Genomic DNA, 20592 nt, shown 5'->3' on the forward strand with positions numbered 1-20592 from the left:
TTTCTCAAGACGGGGGGCAGCAGGGGGGTGTATCGGGAAACATTAAATCTAGAAGTGTGAGAAGAGAAGCCCATCCTTGCATATACTAAGAGGACTATAAATTAAAATTCCAATGAAATATCATTTCTACCTATTATATGGACACATAATAATGACAGCAATAGTAACAGGCATTCCTGACCTGGGTACTATGCTAATTCATTGAAACCTTACATCAAAGCCATCGGCAGGTACTGATGTTCTACCCAGTACAAGTGAGTAAACCAGGGCAAGGTCATAGGGGTAGAACGTGGGAAATCTGGAATACATACAATAATGCTACAATGTGAATGCTTGTGTCCCCCCCAAATTCATAAGTTGAGACTAGTCCCTGCTGTGATGGTATTTGGAGGTGGGGCTTTGGGAGGGCATTGGGTCGAGGATGAAGCTCTCATGAGTGGGATTAGTGACCATACAAGAGAGAGCCCACAGAACTCCTTCCCTCTTCCACTACATGAGGATACAGCAAGAAGACAGCTGTCTATGAGCCGGGAACAAAATGCTACCAGACACGGAATCTGCCAGCACCTTGACTTTGGGCTTCACAGCCTCCAGCACTATGAGAAATCAGTGTTCGTTGCTGTAAGACCCCAGTCTCTAGCATTCTGTTACAGCAGCCTGGGTGGGCTAAATGTAACCATTTCTTCAAGAAATTTCTTCAAGGGGTGCCTGGGTGGCTCAGTGGATTAAAGCCTCTGTCTTCAGCTCGGGTCGTGATCTCGGGGTCCTGGGATCGAGCCCCGCATTGGACTCTCTGCTCAGTGGGGAGCCTGCTTTCTCCTCTCTCTGCCTACCTCTCTGCCTACTTGGGATCTCTGTCTGTCAAATAAGTAAATAAAATCTTAAAAAAAAAAAAAAAAGAAATTTCTTCAAGAAATTATTAAGTGAGTAAAGCAAGGTACAAAAGAATGTGGTTAGGAGGCTGTCATTTGTCTGAAAAAGTATGTATGTGTCTACATATCTGCATATCTATATCTCTAGCTCACGAACATATGTTCGCCCATATGCATGGCTATATGATAATTCTGACAGAATCCATATGAAGCTGTTAACAGTGTTGTCTCCCAGGAGAAACCAAGCGGCCAGGGAAAGAGGTGTCTTAGACTCAATTTTCAGCCTCCACTATCTTAATGTCATTTGAATTTAAGTCCCGTGCTTGAAAACACTCATTAAAAAAGACACATAAAAATGCATTTACTTTACGGACTGAAAGAAGACACGGCAAATGTATATAATCCCACCTGCGATAAGGAAACGGTTCTCTCCATGAGCGTCTTGGTCCGCTTAAAGCCTGGGTCACTCTCCGCGAGGACAGTCATGGTTTTCTTACCGATGAATTCCAAAGCATCAAGACCGCCCGTTAAGACACTTTTACCCTGCCGATGAGATAATGGCATGAGATTTCTTTTTGCCTTTTGCTTTTCCACAGTGGTCAGTAACTCCTAGGTGGCACCATATTCAAATACTAAAATCAATATAAAGTCACAATTTTTTCCCATTAGGGGTTTAATATCCACTTCATTCTATTTTCTTTTTCTTAGAAGGACGTATGTCATTTGTAGGACAGACAATATTATTTAAAAGGGTGTTTACGGATGGGGCGCCTGGGTGGCTCAGTGGATTAAGCCGCTGCCTTCGGCTCAGGTCATGATCTCAGTGTCCTGGGATCGAGCCCCGCATCGGGCTCTTTGCTCAGCGGGAGCCTGCTTCCTCCTCTCTCTCTGCCTTGTGATCTTTCTCTCTGTCAAATAAATTAATAAAAAAAAATTAAAAAAAAAAAAAAAAGGATGTTTACGGGTGCCTGGGTGGCTCAGTCATTAAGCCTCTGTCTTCCGCTCCGGTCATGATCCCAGGGTCCTGGGATGGAGCTCTGCATCGGGCTCCCTGCTAGGTGGGAAGCCTGCTTCTCTCCCACTCCCCCTGCTTGTATTCCCTCTCTCATTGTGTCTCTCTCTCTGTCAAATAAATTAAAATCTTAAAAAAAAAATAAAATAAAAAGCATGCTTAGGAAAAACCAGAGCATACCTGAGATGAATTTTGTGGGCTCTGTGTGTATGGATAGATATGTATCTAAGACATAAAATTAATAGGTGATTGCAGTACTGGTTTTGTTTGAAAGAATGCTAACCCAAGTAACAGAATTATGTGGAGCAGTCTATTAAAATGTCAAATATTCTCATCAATTTAGTGAATTCTTTCATCTAGGGCCTTGGAGTGTAGGACCCTCAGGCTGTGTCAGATGGCCCTTGGATAATTTCAGAAACTACTAATAACCATCTATAATTAGTATATTCACGAAATAAGACAGGTTGATTTCCATAGACTACTGGCTTTAGAACCTATTCTATCCTACAGTTAGCCTTTTGCAAATTCTCACATCAGCCATTGTTTTCCTTAAAAAACAAAGATTAAAACAGCCAAGCTTCACTACCATGAAGTGTCCACATAAACAGGACTGCTTACATTTCTTTGCAACTTCTGTACAAACATCCCCACTCCACGACTGCAATTACAGTATGCGTGTATGTGTTTATGAATTTACATGAATTTATACGCATTATATTTTATTCTTATCTTTTGCCTATATGCATTTCCTAATCTTCTTAATTACCACTTCGTTAGCAATATTAGACTTCGCTGAGTACCCTTTAGTCCTCATTTCCATCTTGGGTGTTTAGACTTTGTTTTTAGCTCTGGGAGCCAAGCAATCGTCACACTATAAAACAGATTTTCACACACGCATATTGTGGAAGAACTAGGGGATATAGGCAATGTATATTTTTGCCTCCTGGAGTCTCTTTTCTTTTGACATCCTATGAGGGATTACTTTGGTAAAGCATCACAGGGACTTCGATGAAGGGCGGACCTCGTGGGAAAGTCTGGGGCTTTGGAAAAGAAAATCTCAGAAGGTAGAAGTGAACCCAGACCGGAAATAAGGCTGCTGAGTAAAAACTCAGAAGACAACCCCCCTGCATGGACTCAGGGAGATGAGGAACTCAAGGTCAAGAATGTTAATCTTCATTATCCGGAAACACGTCAGAAACATCTCGGGATATTGTTCCCAATTCCCTACCAGAATTTTTTTTTTTTTAATTTGAATGGCTTTATCATTTACAAATTGAAGGTTAGGAAACACAGACCATCTAGCTAAAACAGCTGTCTCAGCTCTAAGAAAGGGCCCCCCTCTCCTCCCCCAGCCAGAGGCTGTCCTTGCAGCTGTCGGAAAGGACGCTCGCTGTTCCATCGGACTGAAAATATTCCTTCTAAGCAGCTCTTTTCTTTTAAACATAAAATATGTATCTTTTGCCCTTATTATTTTGGTGCCAAGGTTATGCTTACTCTGCAGGAGAAAGCATAACAAAACCATAATCCAAAGTTACGAGAGAGGCCATCTTTTCTCTGATGTATTTAGGTCACTGGTAAATACAGACATCAAAGGGAGACGCAGGGGAAACAGAGAAGGAGCTAACGACTCACTGTGTTTTGAACCACATGGGTGATGGCTGACAGCATGCCCCGAGACCCGGATGCAGGAGAAGTGGGTGGGCTTTCTGCAGGGTTCTGATCTGTGGCCACACCTGCCAGGAAGGAGAAAAACACCCTCTTGGAGTTCATTCTGCTGATTTGAACTTAGAAAGCTTCCATCTGTGCACCTAGTGCACGAGGGCCCAAGTCCAAGAAGCCCCGGAAATAAGTTCCTCACTCACTCTGAGGGACTCCATTTTCAGCACCAGCTTGGGCCCCTTCCGGAGAGCTGGAATTGACACTATGAATCCGCAGGGTGGCCCCTGCCTTTTCCTTGACTGCTGTCAATCCATGACCTGTCAGGAGATAAAAATATGGTTCAGGAACACCACAGAAAACGCCTGGTCTGCCAATTCCATAGCTCACGCTCTAGCGCTGTGCTAAGCTGTGGGTGTGTACCCCGGTTATAAGAGACTGTGGTAGTTAGCAGTGTGGATGGATCCTCTTTACTCTTTTCTAAACTCCTCAGAACAGGCACGCACCATTCATTTTTGGACTCCTTGCAGGCCTAGCCCGTCACAGACACTCAATTCATATCTGTTGAATGGAAACGCTCCCTCAAAGGGTTCGTCATTCTTTCGGGGCAGAGAGTGCAAGGTCTGGGACTGACAGGTCAAAATTAGAAGCAAATTGGTGAGAAAACCAGGAGGGCCACCCAACGGCTCTGACAGTTGTCCTAAGCAGTAAGGGTCAGGACGCAGGCTCGAACTGCAGCCAGTCAGGGGGAAGGGTACTGGCTTTACCCATCCAAGCAGGGCCCGTCTATCCATATTCTCCACAGCCCAGCGGGGCACGTATTCCACACACAGGGCTGACCCCCTCATCCTACCACAGACACACACACACACACACACACACACACACACACACACACCCCTTGGCCTAGCATAGAAATAGTCTTGTTTACATTTTATTCTGGAGCAAAATTTTTCTTTTCTCCTGAGAGGCCCCCATGATGAGCTGTAGCTTTTCTCAAGTTCATGAACTGAACACAAAAATTAATAGTCTACTCAGAGTCCTAAGTGGCTTTTTGGCTTCTTGAAGGCGAAACAGCCTGGCTGGCCATTGTGCCAGCACTTGCCTTCCCCTTTGCGTGCAAGGAGAAAGGGAAAGATGGCACTAGGAACCCAGGCAACGCCAGGTTGTTAAAACCCAACAATATTAGTGTGTGGGGGAAAAGTCCCAAATCATGGCAGGATTTGGGAACCAAAGAGAAGCAGCTGCTCTTAGAAAGCACTGTCAAAATGACCAATTGTTCATCTCCTGAATAAGAGAAAGACATGGATGAATCCCAAACCCAAATAATAGTATTGGTTGTAACTTCATTTATCAGAGCAATCTTAACATCATCGGGGCCCTGATATTTACCAGAGAGAGGACTAATTAGATCCAGTGGAAATCACCTGTCATTATATGCTACCTAGACAACAGGGAAACTTACAAAACATTATTTATAATGTTTACCACATTAATTTCATGCAGAAATATGTCTATATTCATGTGTAGTTCATTAGATACAGTTCAAACTTATGATCGGGTTACTAAAAAAAAAAAAACCAAAAACACATTCTTTATAACTGCTAAAACTAAGGATGAAATTCATTCTCTCTAGCTTCCGGTAAATTCCAAGCATTTCAGTGAAAAGTTACTGGAGTTTTGAGAGCACCTTGAAGTTTAGAATATCACTGAACTAAGTTATACCCTGAGTCCATATTCCTTAACATATCTTAAAATATATATATATTCCAAAGGAAATAATGTACATCCAAATCACAGTCATGATTCTCTTTGAGATTTCTGAGGGCTAAACTAAAGAAAATGAACTGGAGAAGGCCGGGAGAACACCTTCTTTGTGAAAGCCCTACAGGGTTCAGGGAAGCCCCGTCACTAACTCCTTCATCTTCTTTGCCCCTTTCGTGGGAGGGCCATGTCTGATTCTTTACCTAGGGAAAACCAGCTTCTGACCATCTCAGAATCCAATTGATTAGGGGTATGTCTACATTAACTGCCTTTAGAAAAGTTACTTTGTTTCTGGAAGGAAACACCACGTTTGTGTTCATATAAATGGGATGTGTCTGTTTAGTATACATGATACAATGCTGCTACTCCAGTCTCTCTCTCTCTCTCACACACACACACACACTTTACTAAGGTATAACTGATTTACAAAACATTGCACACATTTACGTTTGACCTAGCTTATTTTCTGATGACCAGTTCTTTCTCCTGAATTCTTTTGTTAGCGGAAGTACATCTTTCCTGCGTTCTACTCGAAATGGAAAGCTGTGGTTCTTCACAGACACGGTTTGAATGATGCCACACCCTACTTTGAAGAATAACTTCTAAAACTTTACTTAGTGTGACATCTAGTGCCCAGAACAAGGAAGTTGTAATAAGGAGTCATTGTTGCCTTTTTTTTCTTTTTTTTAAGATTTTTATTTATTTATTTATTTGACAGAGAGAAATCACAAGTAGGCAGAGAGGCAGGCAGAGAGAGAGAGAGGGAGGGAAGCAGGCTCCCTGCTGAGCAGAAAGCCCTATGCGGGACTCGATCCCAGGACCCTGAGATCATGACCTGAGCCAAAGGCAGTGGCTTAACCCACTGAGCTACCCAGGCACCCTCATTGTTGCCTTTTGACTGTGAGTCATTCTCAGAGGTATTGATTAGGTTTTACCGAAAACAGAAAAAAACCCAAATACGAATAACACTCCAGTGTATAATTCAAGGATTCTTCATACATCATCACGAACCCTAAGTAGCCTCAAAGAAATGAAACTCCTCCAAATTCCATGGCTTGAAAGGTAGAATATCCTCTACGCCTTGGCTTATTGCAGCAGAGACAGGCAAATCATGCAAAGAAGAGAACGTTGTTCTGTTCACAATGCTGTGAAACTCTACAACTTTAAAGCACATGTTAAATGACTGGCTGGTGTTTAATTTCTTACCTATACTCTACTGGGAAACATCCTAAATCTAGGAGTCAGGAGGAAGGACTTGTGAAGGAATTTGTGCTCCATCACTTATTATCTATGTGATCATTGTGAGTTACTTAACCTCTGTTGTTTCTTCTCTGAAGTGAGGATTGTAACATTTATCTCCCAGGGTTCTACAAGGTCACTAAAGAGAAGTACATGAAACCCTTGGTCCTGGCAATATTTATTAGCGCACTTACTATATCCCAAGCACTGGACTAAATAGTTTTAGTCTAGTAAATTATCTCATTTCGTCTTCCCATTATGAGGTAAGGGATATTACTTCTGTGAAAACAGAAATCTGGTAACAGGAACTCATTTGCCCAAGGTTCCAAAGCCAAAAGGGGGCAGAGGCAGGATTTGAACCAAGTCTTAACTCTAGAACTTACACACTTAGTCACTATGTTATATTTAGAAAGTTTTATATGCCATTTACAATTGATTCAATGTCATTTCAGTCCCATTTCTATAACTTCTTAGAAATCAGATCCTTGATCAGGAGCTTTCTTATTTTTTTTTTTAATATATATTTTTTAAAGATTTTATTTATTTGTCAGAGACAGAGGGAGAGAGAGTGCGCGAGCACAGGCAGACAGAGAGGCAGGCAGAGGCAGAGGGAGAAGCAGGCTCCCTGCCGAGCAAGGAGCCCGATGTGGGACTCAATCCCAGGACCCTGGGATCATGACCTGAGCTGAAGGCAGTTGCTTAACCAACTGAGCCAACAAGGTGTCCCGGAGCTTTCTTATTTTTAAAACACTGGCTCAAGCCAAAATTACTTGACTTGCCTTACCTTGACCAGACAGCAAGATGAAGGTCACCTCTGGAATGGAATCTTCCTCTGATCCTGCCCCTTTTAGCCAGGTCTTGGGTTGGCATGTGATGTTTTTAGGATCATTCCCACGTTGTGCAGTGGTGTTATCTCATACACCCAGTTTAAAATTTTTGTTCTCAAAAAGCACTGTCTTATCAAGCCATTATCTTGTGAGTTCCACCAAAATCAAAACCCAAGTTCCAAACAAATTAAAACATTATTTGCTGGTGGTGGAAGGGTCTCTCTGGTCAAGTGGTAACTTAGGGAAGCAACAGCAGTTCTCCACATCACCCAGGATGACTGGCTAGTGCTGAGAGTACTTTCTACTGGTTCCCGACAGTAAGGCTTCTGTAAGCAGGGCACCAGCTAGCTCATGCAGAGGACTCCCTCTCTGTGTTAATTTTTATTTATTTTTTAATTTTGGTTTTATTTATTTTATTTTTAAAATTTAAATTCAATTAATTAACATATAATACATTATTGGTTTCAGAGGCAGAGGTCAGTGATTCATCGGTCTTACATAATACCCAGGGCTCATTACATCCTGTGCCCTTCTCCAAGTCCATCATCCATCCCATTCACCCACCCCTACCCCCCTAGAGCAAAACTGTTTGTTTCCTATGATTAAGAGTCTTCTAGGGTTTGCCTCCCTCTCTGATTTTGTCTTGTTTTATTTTTTCTTCTCTTTCCCTATGGCCCTGTTTTGTTTCTTAAATTCCACATATGAGTGAGATCATGTAATTGTCTTCCTCTGATTGACTTATTTCACTTAGCATAATCCTCTAGTTCCATCTACATCATTGCAAATACTTTAACTTTTAATATAGCATTTCCTTCTTATCCACTTTTTCTTTTCAAAATAAATACACAAAAAAGAAACTAAAAAAACGTATACCCACACTTTCCTGATACAGCTGGCTGATTTTTATTTTTATTTATTTAATTTTATTTTTTCAAAAGATTTTATCCATTTATTTAGAGACACAGAGAGACAGAGACAGAGAGAATACAAGGCGGGGGGCAGAGGCAGAGGGAGAGGGAATCCCAAAGTGCAAGCTAAGCATGGAGACTGAGGCGGCTCAATCCCATGACCCTGAGATCATGACCTGAGCCAAAATCAAGAGTCCGACACTTGAAGGACTGGGCCACCCAGGTACCCCTTTGGTTGATTTTTTTAAAAATAAAAACATTGATAATATTACCAAATTCAAAGAGTTTAGGAACATGGCCAACAGAAGGTGGACCAGCAGCCTCTTTCTACTTAGACTGCTTCCACTGACTTACTAACATAATAGGCAATAGAGTCTGTGAACTTATAAGGGCCTCTGGAATTTTTTTTTAATTAATTTTTTTTTTCTGGTAGGCTCCATACCCAGTGTGGAGTCCAAGGCAGGACTTGAACTCACAACCCTGACATCAAGACCCAAGCTGAGATTAAGAGTTGGACATTCAACTGACTGAACCACCCAGGTGCCCCCTATGGAAATACCTAAGATTTGAAAAAAAATATTGCATCTAAGAGACAAAAAGGAAAAACTGCAAATTGAAACAAGAAATTAATCAATAGTTACTTAAATATATTAAAAATGTGATATTAGGTCAACTGGCCAACTGTAGTTCAAATGAATTCAACTCTTACACAGTTGTACTGTGAACTACATATTTAATGAGGCACATGTCCACATTTCATTACATCATTAGCTGTGATAATAGAGGGACTTCAAAGGGAAAACTGCTTTGTGCTCTTAAAGATTTTATTTATTTATTTATTTATTTATTTATTTATTTGTCAGAGAGAGAGCAAGCGAGAGCAAGCACAGGCAGACAGAGTGGAAGGCAGAGTCAGAGGGAGAAGCAGGCTCCCCGTGGAGCAAGGAGCCCGATGCAGGACTTGATCCCAGGACGCTGGGATCATGACCTGAGCCGAAGGCAGCTGCTTTGTGCTCTTAAAAGACTCTTCGTGACTCTGTCTTCCTCCTCATTGCTCCCCATCCCCCCATCTCCCCTAAAGATAACAGCTCTTATTTGTTTCTTATTTTATTTTTAAGATTGTATTTATTTATTTGACAGAGAGAGACACAGTGAGAGAGGGAACACAAGCAGTGGGAGAGGGAGAAGGAGACTTCCTGCTGAGCAGGGAGCCTGATGCAGGGCTCGAACCCAGGACCCTGGGATCATGACCTGAGCTGAAGGCGACCGCTTAATGACTGAGCCACCCAGGTGCCCCCATCTTATTCATTTCTTGTGATTCCTTTCATAAAAAAATTTTTAAAAAGCACATACCTACATATAAGCATTCTGGACCTGGCCTCTTCCTCTTCGCAACATATAGTGGTGGTGAGGGCTGTGTGTGCCACCTTGCACATTAACGACTTTAAAGAGTCATCGTGATCCACCTTCTCGCCCTCTTCATCATTTTCCTATTTACTATTTGTGTTGTCTATTGTCTGTCTCCTTCCACATGGACGGAAGCCCTACTAGGGCAAGGGTCTTTGTGTCACTGGCTCACTGCCCCATCTCCAATGCCTAGGATAGTGTCTGGCACAGTAAGTGTTTGCTGAGTGAATTTGACATTGAACATCATTATATATATCAATGACTTTGTGCAAAGGGTCAACAGAACTCCTGGGCTAGAAGCTATGTGCATTTCAAATTTCATAGACAGTGCTAACTGCTCTTCTGAAAGTTGCATCAATTTACACTCTGGGTGAGTTCTGGGGGCATACAAGAGTTTGAAAATGTTTGCTGCATCTCAGACTTCTATCAAGGAATTGAAGATAGTATAAAAAGTTGTGAGAGGGCACCTGGGTGGCTCAGTGGGTTAAGCCTCCGCCTTCAGCTCAGGTCATGATCTCAGGGTCTTGGGATGGAGCTCTGCATCGAGCTCTCTGCTCAGCGGGGAACCTGCTTCCTGCCCCTACTCCCGCCTGCCTCTCTGCCTATTTTTGATCTCTATCAAATAAATACATAAAATTTTTTTAAAATTTAAAAAAAATTTTTTTAAAAAGTTGTGAGGAATAGTTGTTGAGAAAAATACACAGATGATGTTGCTTCACTCAACTATAGCAAACACCAGGGAAAAATCTTCCCTTTCCATAATGAGGGTTGGTGTCCACTCTCTAATCAGATACTCACTTCTTTGGGGGTTCAAAACTGACAAGTGTCTCTGAACGGATAGTTTATGCCTGGCCATTCAACAGAGATTCACGAACCCCTGGGTCTTATTCCCAGATGGTAAATGATCGTGAACAATCTCCATGCACAGACCCATAATCCTAAAATCGTTTATACTGAAGATCCTTGAGAACCTTCCCATCATCAGCGATGCTACCTTCAAAACGAATCAATGTGGTATTGACGGTGATTTACCCAGTTAAGAGTTCTCACTGTAGCAGGATTTTGACAAGTTTGCCAGTCTCAGGAATAAATGCTGTCATTATTTCTGACAGGGCTGGTAGAAGGGTTTCATTAAAATGCGCAGAAGGGGAAACCTGTGTGACTTGGGAGAGGTTGGGAAAGGGGAACACTGGTAATTTTGAAAAGTAAATATACACATCAGATACACCTGTCCCCCACCCAGGTAGTCCTGTATAGGGTGATTAGACATATAAAACTGTCAAAACTGGAATTAAAAAAAAAACTAAACCTTTAGGGCTTTTGTAATATCAAGAAATAAATTGCTCTGTGCTGCTATAGAATCTCTATGTAGGTATATCTGCGAATGTTTCAGCTTGGTCGACTTTCATCTTGATGGTCGGCTGATCTTCTCATTTAGCTTAGCAACGGAGCCTCAGAAAAGTCAGGTCTCTAAGACGCTGGTGGGAAATCACATCTACATCTGGTTCTCACAGCATCACTTTGAAATGATCATCAAAATAATTATTTTTTTGTACTTCCCTTTCCCAATCTTGTTTCTGCCTGGATCTTAAAGAATAACCATATTAATGTTCATTTTAGGAACTTGCCCAAAGGCAGGGGTGGCAGGTGATCAAATTTTCTTGGAAGGTGAGGACAGTGTAGCTGTGGGTGAGGCTAATGCAAGAGTTACAGTCTCTCCAAAAAGAGCTGTTGGCTGAGAACACTGATTTCACATAAGCAGAGGGGAGGTCACTTTTTCTCCTTTGCCCTTAACCTTGGGGTCAAAGTAGCGAGGCAAAAAGACAAAAATACAGAGTAGCAAAAACTATCAGTTTTTTGTCTTTTCCCATTTAGCACAGGGGTTATAAATATATTTCTCCTTCTATACATAGCCACAGACTAGGAATCATCATGTTACAGAAATTGGAAAGAATCTTCGAAGGTCTCAACTTCCCCTACCCACACTTTTCCAAATAAGGAATCTGAGTCTGAGAGAGGTTAAGGGCTTGGTATTGCTAGTTAGTGGCCACCCTCGTGATCCCACATTAGGAGCAGTGAAGACCAGGGCTCATGTCTGTAGGACTCCTGCTCCAGTGCTCTTTCCAAGAGAGAACCACCTTCCAAACGTTTCGAGTCTCCAAGTACTCCCCTGCTAACTCCGCACAGCTCAAACTACTGTGACTGCAGTTTTTCAACACGTGTAAGAAGGATTGGCTTCTATTTCCAGTGCTCAACTGACAGCCCTGTGTTCTGTTACTGACTCGGTGTTTTGCACTCCTGTCTGTGGCTGGAATTACCCTGGGGGTAGTAACATGAGGTTTCTGAGCGGGAATCAATTGCAAGGGAATACGCAGTTATTTTCTTTCTTTACTTTCCACAGGCAATTTATAAACCTTCAAGAGCTCACCTACTGCTAGGAGCGCTCTGTTTTCCAATATGTTTCTTTGCCCTGTGATAAGAACCTATTAGTGCTACAAAGTCTTGGGCAGGTGTCCTAGCTGTACCTAACGGAGCCCTCACTGGCTTGCTTCTTTCCATCCCGAGGTAGCAGTTTGGTCCGGACGTCAACCCAGGATGACTCCCGTAACTTTGTAAACCCTATTTCACCCCTCTGTTTCAGGCTGGCTGTGGCACCTCTCCATTTGTGGGACGTTTGTGATCCCTGTTATCACTCCCACCTACCACCAAGCTTTCCAGCCTTGGAACCCGTAACTTCAGCCTCCTCCCCCCGCCCCTTTAAGCTACAAGCTTTAGCTTTAGTTCTCTCTCAGGTCCACACAGAGATCCTTACCCAGTTTTAAAGTATGTATTGCTATTACTTTAGCTACTATTGCTATGGAAAGTCACACATGTCTTGACCAGAAATCTCCAAAAATAATTCCTCAGGAGCAACTTTGGGATGGCTTTTGCATTCATTGGGGTTCTGATGACCAGTGATGAGGGACAAGTTTCAGCTCTACTTTTTTACCCATACCTCCAATTTGTCTAATAGGATTCTTAGAACAGGCGTTGACATTTCAGAATTCCTTTGAGCTTAAGTTTCTGGATTTGGTGGGGTAAGTGAGGAGGACTTCAAACAGAAGAGGGAAGCATGGCAGGTGGTTTTGAGAGAGCGCCCCCTAGTGCACACAGCAGGGGTAATCCCCTCCCCTCTGAGCGTGAGCAGGATCCTGAAATTGATGGAATTTCACTCCCAAGATTAGGGGACATTTTATGGCAAAGGAGAAGTAATCTTTCAGTTATAATTAAGGTCCTTAATCCGTTGAATTTGAGTTTGTTAAAGAAGATCATCCTGGGGGTGGGGCTGATTTATCAGGCGAAACTTTAAAAAGGACGAGACCCTTCCTGAAGGGAGAGATCTGAAGCAGGGGGAAGAGATGATCCTGTCGGCTTGGAAGCAGGCAGCCTCGAGGAGCGGCAGGTGACCCCGGCCAATAACCAGCAAGAAAATGGGGGTGCCAAGCCTACAACCTCAAGGAATTGGATTTTGCCAACAACTGGAATAACCTCGGGAGACGACCTTGGATATCATGCGAGAACACGACCGGCTGACACCCTGATTTCGGCCTGGTAGGTCACTCGGCAGGGAACCCAACTTCATTCTGATATTTTACAGGGCGATGTGCAAATGTCACACAATCTCTGAAACCGTCTCTCTGCTCCCACCAGAGCAGGGAAGGAGGCGCCAGGGACTGGCACAGTGACCCCGCCGGTCCACGACCATTCTCTCTCTAGGCTTTTCCAGATCGATTACTGCGCAAAGCCAGGGGAGAACCACCAGACGTTTTCAGGGGTGGCCACATGAACAAGATCCAGCATTTCTCATCTTTGTGGTGCCTTAGACGCAGGGAAACATCTAGAGTAATGGCAAACCCAAGCACAGGCCATAGATTAACACACTGACTTCAGATCAAATTAAAAGATGTGTGCCCCCCAGGATGAGGTGGGACCCGCTGAGGAATCACATCCTGCTTCTTAAGCGGTAAAGCTAGCTTCAGCTACTGGTTGCACTTGAACCAGGTAACAAAACCCAGAGGCCTTGGAATGTAGTCTACCCGACCATGGCTGCCCCAGGCGCTCTCTGTGCAAGGGTCAGATTACAAGAGGACACCTAAGAAGATAACGGGTGGTAAATTCAACAGGCAAGCTATCTGTCGGGGGATGGAAAACTCTGTAAGGATCCAGCGAAGCTCAGTTAGGTGTAGCTGCTGGCTGATGAGAAACCATCACAAACACGAGAGCTGATGGCAGGTCTGGGAAGGGGCACCTGTACCCAAAGCATCTGACCTGTGATTCACAGGGCAAGGGATTTCAGTGCTTACCGGGGAAGGAACTTATGTTTAGATTTTTTATGGGAAAGTAAATCCTTTGTCCATAATGGAAGCTTTTGAAGCACCAAATTCATTATAAGCCTGATGTTTCCGGGCACCATTATTGCTTCTGAAGCACCCAAAATACTTCATGTTTTATGACATAAACCACAAGGAGAGCTGCGTAATTTGGTAGCCATGTTATTTACTGTTCTATGACTTATCAAATGTCAAAAACTTTTGGACTCCATGGTTTTGGAATCAGAAAGCACAGCACTCCTATGTGTGGTTGGTGGCAAGATCTACGGGAGAGCCCCTAAGAGCTCAAATGTTTTCCTTGGGAAGCAAGAGGCCTCTAGGCCCCTGTCTTCACTCTCTTGAAGAGACTCTGTCCTGTTCAGAACACAACATAGGCCCCTCTCCTGTAATTTGGCTGGTTTTTCTATCTACCCATGTAGTATCCACAGCACAACTGGCCCCATCAATCAGCAACAGAAAAAATCTGCTCTGCAGGGTCTCCCCAAAGGCCAACATTTATTTGACTGCCATCTTCTTGCCAGAGCTCCTTGATGTTCCGGACACAAAATAGAGGAATGCAGTTGACCTGTTCTTATAGGCTCTCCCTCTGATTAGATATTTGGCCCTTAGACCGTGACCATGGTCTGCTGGAGTGGGACAAAGGACCTTCAGCCTTTCTATCCTTCCTGCTTTTAGGAGGTAACAGCCATGGACTATACCTTGAGAACACCTGATTTCAATGATTTCAGAGCTATGTTACCTGAGGCTTCCCCTGTCCTGCTCCTTGCTCTCCACTGTCAAGATGAAATACCTTTGCTAACTCAGCTTAGACATGTTGATGTTACACCTTCAGTTTTCACAAAGAAAACCCATGAGAAATGGTCACATGAAGAATTTTTTGACAAACCCATACTGATGAAGACATGGTCCACTGTTACCTTCTCCTTATACATACAGAGCCAATACAAGAAATGTCTTCAAAAATGTAACACCCAGAAAAGAAATTTATCCAGATAAACTAAGTTTTGGTTTATCATTCCATGAAAAATTGATAACCTACTGGCAGCCAAGATGCTGAGAGTCAAGGTCAACGCTCAATTACTCTACCAGCCTTGGGATATATATTCTACATCCTTCATACCTGCATATTTTATTGAAATACCTCAAATCCTTCCAGGGAGTAGGTTAGTTGTATATTTTAAAACATTCAGGTGGGAGGACAAGGACAAAACTTTGAGAATATAAGACCCCAAATCGTATATCTTAAGATGCAATATAATATAGCGCTTAAATCTGTACCACTTAGTTCCAATCTCAACCCAGCTACTGACTTTGGACAAGGTCTTAGCCTCTCTGTAATTCACTTTCTTTATCTCTAAACGGAGAAAATAAAAATACTTCTTTCTAGGGTTATTTTGAGGAATAAATGTATCAATATACATGAAGCACTTAGAACAGAGAGTAAAAATGATTTGCTCTTATTATCTTGCAGGCTGATGGTAACCTCTGCCAGTACGTGGTATGATCAAAATGTCAAATGCTATTATCAGGCTTCTGAACTTTATCCATTCAAATGCGACATATAAGTCTTACCTACTGTAGCAGATGCTGATGAGAGCAGAGATTTGCCCCAGGAGCCCCAGCCTGCCCATCCTCCTCCACGGGAAGGTGAATCCACAGCCTATAGAAAAACATTAGCAATTCAGTATATGCAGGAATGGGAAAAACAGAACAAAACAAAACACAAAACCCTTGGTTTGAAACAAAAAAAGAGATTTAAGAAAAAAAAATCATCAGTAACAATATCTCCCTGGCTTAAAGTTCATAAGGGCCATAAAAGAATGCATAAAAGGGGCGCCTGGGTGGCTCAGTGGGTTAAGCCGCTGCCTTCGGCTCAGGTCATGATCTCAGGGTCCTGGGATCGAGTCCCTCTCTGCTCAGCAGGGAGCCTGCTTCCCTCTCTCTCTCTCTGCCTGCCTCCCCATCTACTTGTGATTTCTCTCTGTCAAGTAAATAAATAAAATCTTTAAAAAAAAAAAAAAGAATGCATAAAAGAATACTACCCATATTTCCATGTGTACTTTGGAACAAAACTGATCAGTAGCCATGTTGGCTTGAAGTGAGAGGGAGGGGATTTGATGTTAAGGAAGACCCAAATATCCCATTATCTGGAAGATAGGTACAAGGGCTGTGGGGGGAAATCATTTAACTTATTAGGGCACAAAGTGATTGGGAAAAGTTCAAAGCTCTAGCAATGTAGCTAAACAAATGTTCTCTTCCAGGTAGAGGTAATTCTCCAACTCTGGGGTGATAGGAGGGAGCTCTGATGGATGACAGGTGAAGTGTCTAGAAAAGCACCAATAAGCCTGGAGATGGGTTGCAGCCAATAGGTAGCCTTTTGAGGCAGACACCTTTCTTTCTTTCTTTCTTTCTTTCTTTCTTTCTTTCTTTCTTTCTTTCTTTCTTTCTTTCTTTTCCTTCCTTCCTTCCTTCCTTCCTTCCTCTTTCTTTCTTTCTTTCTTTCTTTCTTTCTTTCTTTCTTTCTTTCTTTCTTTCTACTTACTTACTTATTTTGAAAGGGGAAGAGAGAGACAAGGGAGGTGGTTGGGGGGAAGAAGCAGAGGGATAGAGAGTCTTAAACAACCTGCATGCTGAGCGTGGAGTCCAACACTGGGCTCGATCTCATGACCCTGAGATCATGACTTGAGCCAAAATCAAGAGTCGGACGCTTAACTGACTGAGCCACCCAGGTGCCCTGAGATAGATGCCTTTCAAGGTGTCTTTCACTGTCCCTGGGCTCTGTAGGTTCAAATTCTTCTGCTTAAGTACTTGGATTAAGATTGAGAGACTGGTTTAGCTTGAGTTGGTTGCCTGAATAGAAGAAGAAAATTCAGGCAATGTAGGGTGACCATATTCCATCCGTCTTGCTGACTAAGGATTAAGAGAAATCAGCGTGAGCAGAATGAAGGAGCTATGTTTGGAGAAGCTGTTGAATTCCTGACAGCTTCTCAGCCCCTGGTTTCTGTCCCTCCTCAAGGCCCTATCACATCTTCAAGTTCCATGAGATTCCTGCATCGTCAGTGAGTCTGTCTGTCTGTTTCTTTTTTTAGATGTTTTGTTCACTGATATGTATCCCCAGAGCCTGGAAGAGTACAGGGCATATAATAAGTGCTTAATACATTTATTTGTTGAGTGACTGACTAAAATTCATCCATTTTCTTAAGTATTCATAGTTTCTGTTACTTGCACCCGAGGAGTCCTAACTTGGGTAGTGGAACTACAGCTTTCCCTTATTATCTAGGAACACATTCTAGAAAATGAGGCAAGAATACATTAGGAGTAATACTTTAGGTGCTGGAGAAATCACAGCTCTTTACTCCAAAGAAAGAAAGAAAGAAAGAAAGAAAGAAAGAAAGGAATAAAGTTAGTTCAGTGAAATATTCCTATGGACATTGTAGCTCCCATAACTTCTGGCCCAAGTCTGGCCCATCAGTCAGCCCCTTCCCTTCTCCCTCCTGCCTTCTACCTTTGGAGATCAGGGTGGTCGTGTCAAATATTTAGGCCAACAGGATACAAATGGGAAGGTGTTTGCTTTCACGATAAACTACACACTTATGGCTGGCGCCAACTCTTCCCACATCCTTTCTTTCTGCCCTGAACGTGAATATACTTGTAACAGCCTCTGCTGAAGCAGCCATCTTTGTGGATATGAGGGAAAGGCCAGAGGGAGCTACAGTCACTGGTCCTGGTATTGCTGAGCTACTAAACCAAGGTGAGTAGTTGACTGTCTTCATTCTTTCTGTTAAGTGAGAAAAAAAAAGAGTTGCTATTTGATCAGCTACTCTGTGTTGAATTTTAGTTATTTGTACCCAAAGGCATTCTTAGCTGATTCACCTAGTAAACAGCAAACACCATCCATCAGTGTAGACTACTGGTCAAGAGAAAAGGGTATGGAATTAAATTGCTTGGATTGGACTCCAGGCTCTGCCATTTGGGGCAAGTTATTCAGGTCTTCTGAGACATCATTTACTCATTACAAAATGAGATACAGTAGTATAAGAACCGTAAGTTTAAGAACCAATAACCTCACAGGGTTATTATGAATATTTAAAGAAAAAATTCATATAAAACTTTGAGCACAGTGTCTGGCACATAATAAATACTCCTCCATAACAATAACAAGAACAGGGGCGCCTGGGTGGCTCAGTGGGTTAAAGCCTCTGCCTTCAGCTCAGGTCATGGTCCCAGGGTCCTGGGATCAAGCCCCTGGGATCGGGCTCTCTGCTCAGCAGGGATCCTGCTTCCTCCTCTCTCTCTCTCTCTTTCTCTCTGCCTGCCTCTCCCCCTACTTGAGATCTCTATCAAATAAAAAAATAAAATCTTTAAAAAAAAACAAGAACAATAATAATAATAATAAACTGTTATATTTTTTAACACTAAGAAGCAAAAAGCTTTGAAAGTTGGCTGACATTTATTTTTGTCTGGAAACAATGAGGAGCTTGTTAACATGAATGGAAATACTCAGGATTCATGACTGTCTGCTTTCATTTTTGGTGTCTACATTGATTTACTTCACATCTGCAATGGAAGCCAGTGGCAATTTTATACCATCAGGAAGACAGATGTAAGTCGGTGATTAATATCATTCTTTCAAAGGACAAATCACTACCTATGTGATTAGGGAGAGTTAATACACTTAGGGGTGACAGCTTCTGACTCAAATTTATAATACTTAATACGCTCTGACAGCTGGTAATTGACTAGCAAATGAAAATAAATGTTAAATGAGTCTAGAACTTTTTGCAGTATAAATGACTGCTTCAATTGCTTTATTAATAAAGCTCCTTTGACATTGAGCTGTGACCTCGTGATCAGCTATGAAAATATTCGTTATCTAAAGCAAGTACTCAAATGACTAAACGTGCAGCACATTTGATATAAAAACCATATAAACTAACGCTTCAACATGAATTCTTGTCTTGAGTATTACCTCTGCTTCAAATGGCTCTAATGTTACACACTTAGGAGTCAATAAAGTAGGTAGCATGGATTTACTCAGATCTTCCATTTTCAAATATGGTCATTTTAAAGCCTTTTCCTCATCCTCATCCCATGTGACCCCCCACCTCCTTTAACAGACAGCTTCCCATATGAATATGCAGAGAAAACCGAGGCCACCAGATGGGAACTCTCTTAACTTCCTGCCTCTCCTCATAAACTCTCAGAAGAATGACCTCATTTCACAAGAGCAAATCAGACTTGGCTTGATCATGAGGGATATCCAAAACTCAACTGAAGATCATTTAAACATCAGCAACTGTTGTGTGGTCCTAAGAATATGAAGAATGCAGGATTCCATCAAGTTCAAAGTCCTTTAAATAGAAAAGATATGTACATACCTAGTGTCCCATTTAAAGGTCTTTATCATTAAATGGAAAATATATTGATTTATTTCAGGTAATCAGATATACAGGTATCATTAGATAGAAAAAAAAAAGGTATGAATGTTAGAATTCCATTGATCTTGAAGGCCTTTAACATTTAGATGGAAACATAAGTACTTGTCATGAAAGATCAAAGATCAACCTGGTTGTCCTATAGGCTTGAGTAGATCAAGAATCAGGTACTATCGCTAGTTCACATCTGTAAGAACAAACCCTTCTTAGCTTTTGTCACTCGTGACATGGCTGCTCTAAAAGGGGCTCAGTGTGACATTCAGGGAGATGGAAATCTCTCTGGATGCCTGCAGTTCTGTCAAAATATTTGCTTGAAAATGGCCTCAGTTATTTCCAAGCAATTTTCTTCCTTGGTGGGTATGCACCATTCCACTCTGGGAATATTTAAAATTAAATATAGAAAGGTTTAAAGCATCAACATCATACTATTAATATATTTATGCATATTTGGTCTTTTCTGCACTATTGTTTAAGAAATTAGAGTGAAACTTAAAAAATAATTAAAGTGAATAACTGAATGACTGGACTTTTTTTTTTTAAGATTTTATTTATTTATTTGACAGAGAGAGAGCGAGCATGCATAAGCAGGGGGAATGACAGGCAGAGGGAGAAGGAGAAGCAGGCCCTCCCATTGAGCAGGGAGCCTCATGTGGGGCTGAATCCCAGGACCCCAGGACCCCAGGATCATGACCTGAGCTAAAGGGAGATGCTTAACCACCTGAGCCACCCAGTTGCCTGGAATGATTAAATTTCTGATTTTAAGTTGAAATCTTCCTAAGTTTATATGTGGTATTATGACTTCTAACAGGTCTTTAAGTCCACTCTATAATTTAAGTTAATAGGCTTATAATACTTCCTATGCACTCAGCAAAGTTTTGTTTGAGTAGATAAATGAGGTGCTCAAAAAAGAAAACAGAATCTGCTACATTCATATAGACACAATTTTAAACTATTTGAACACACTTAAGTTGGTAAAAAGGGCCAATCATTTATCAAAAGTCCCTTGAAAGTGCCTGCTGGATTTTGCTAGACTTCCAAATAGAGTAAGATTTGTGAGATAAATATAAAGCCTAGGAAGCACTGTATTTTTGAATTTATAACC

General features: G+C 42.0%; 1 protein-coding gene across 5 annotated transcripts in view; it reads right to left on the reverse strand.

Moving 5' to 3' along the window:
- FAM114A1 (family with sequence similarity 114 member A1) overlaps positions 1–20592 on the reverse strand; it is a 91415-nt gene that overhangs the window by 36149 nt on the left and 34674 nt on the right. For 4 of the 5 annotated variants that reach the window (XM_082728885.1, XM_082728883.1, XM_082728884.1 and 1 more), the window contains 4 exons: positions 15628–15715; positions 3747–3860; positions 3517–3617; positions 1281–1415 (listed from right to left, as the gene is read on the reverse strand). In XM_082728885.1, the coding sequence (XP_082585011.1) occupies positions 1281–1415; positions 3517–3617; positions 3747–3860; positions 15628–15715 (438 nt within the window). The remainder of the gene's footprint in view (positions 1–1280; positions 1416–3516; positions 3618–3746; positions 3861–15627; positions 15716–20592) is intronic. The other variant, XM_082728887.1, reaches the window with a different exon arrangement.

Source organism: Mustela nivalis, assembly GCF_964662115.1.
Source record: "Mustela nivalis genome assembly, chromosome: 4".
Classification (NCBI taxonomy): domain Eukaryota; kingdom Metazoa; phylum Chordata; class Mammalia; order Carnivora; family Mustelidae; genus Mustela; species Mustela nivalis.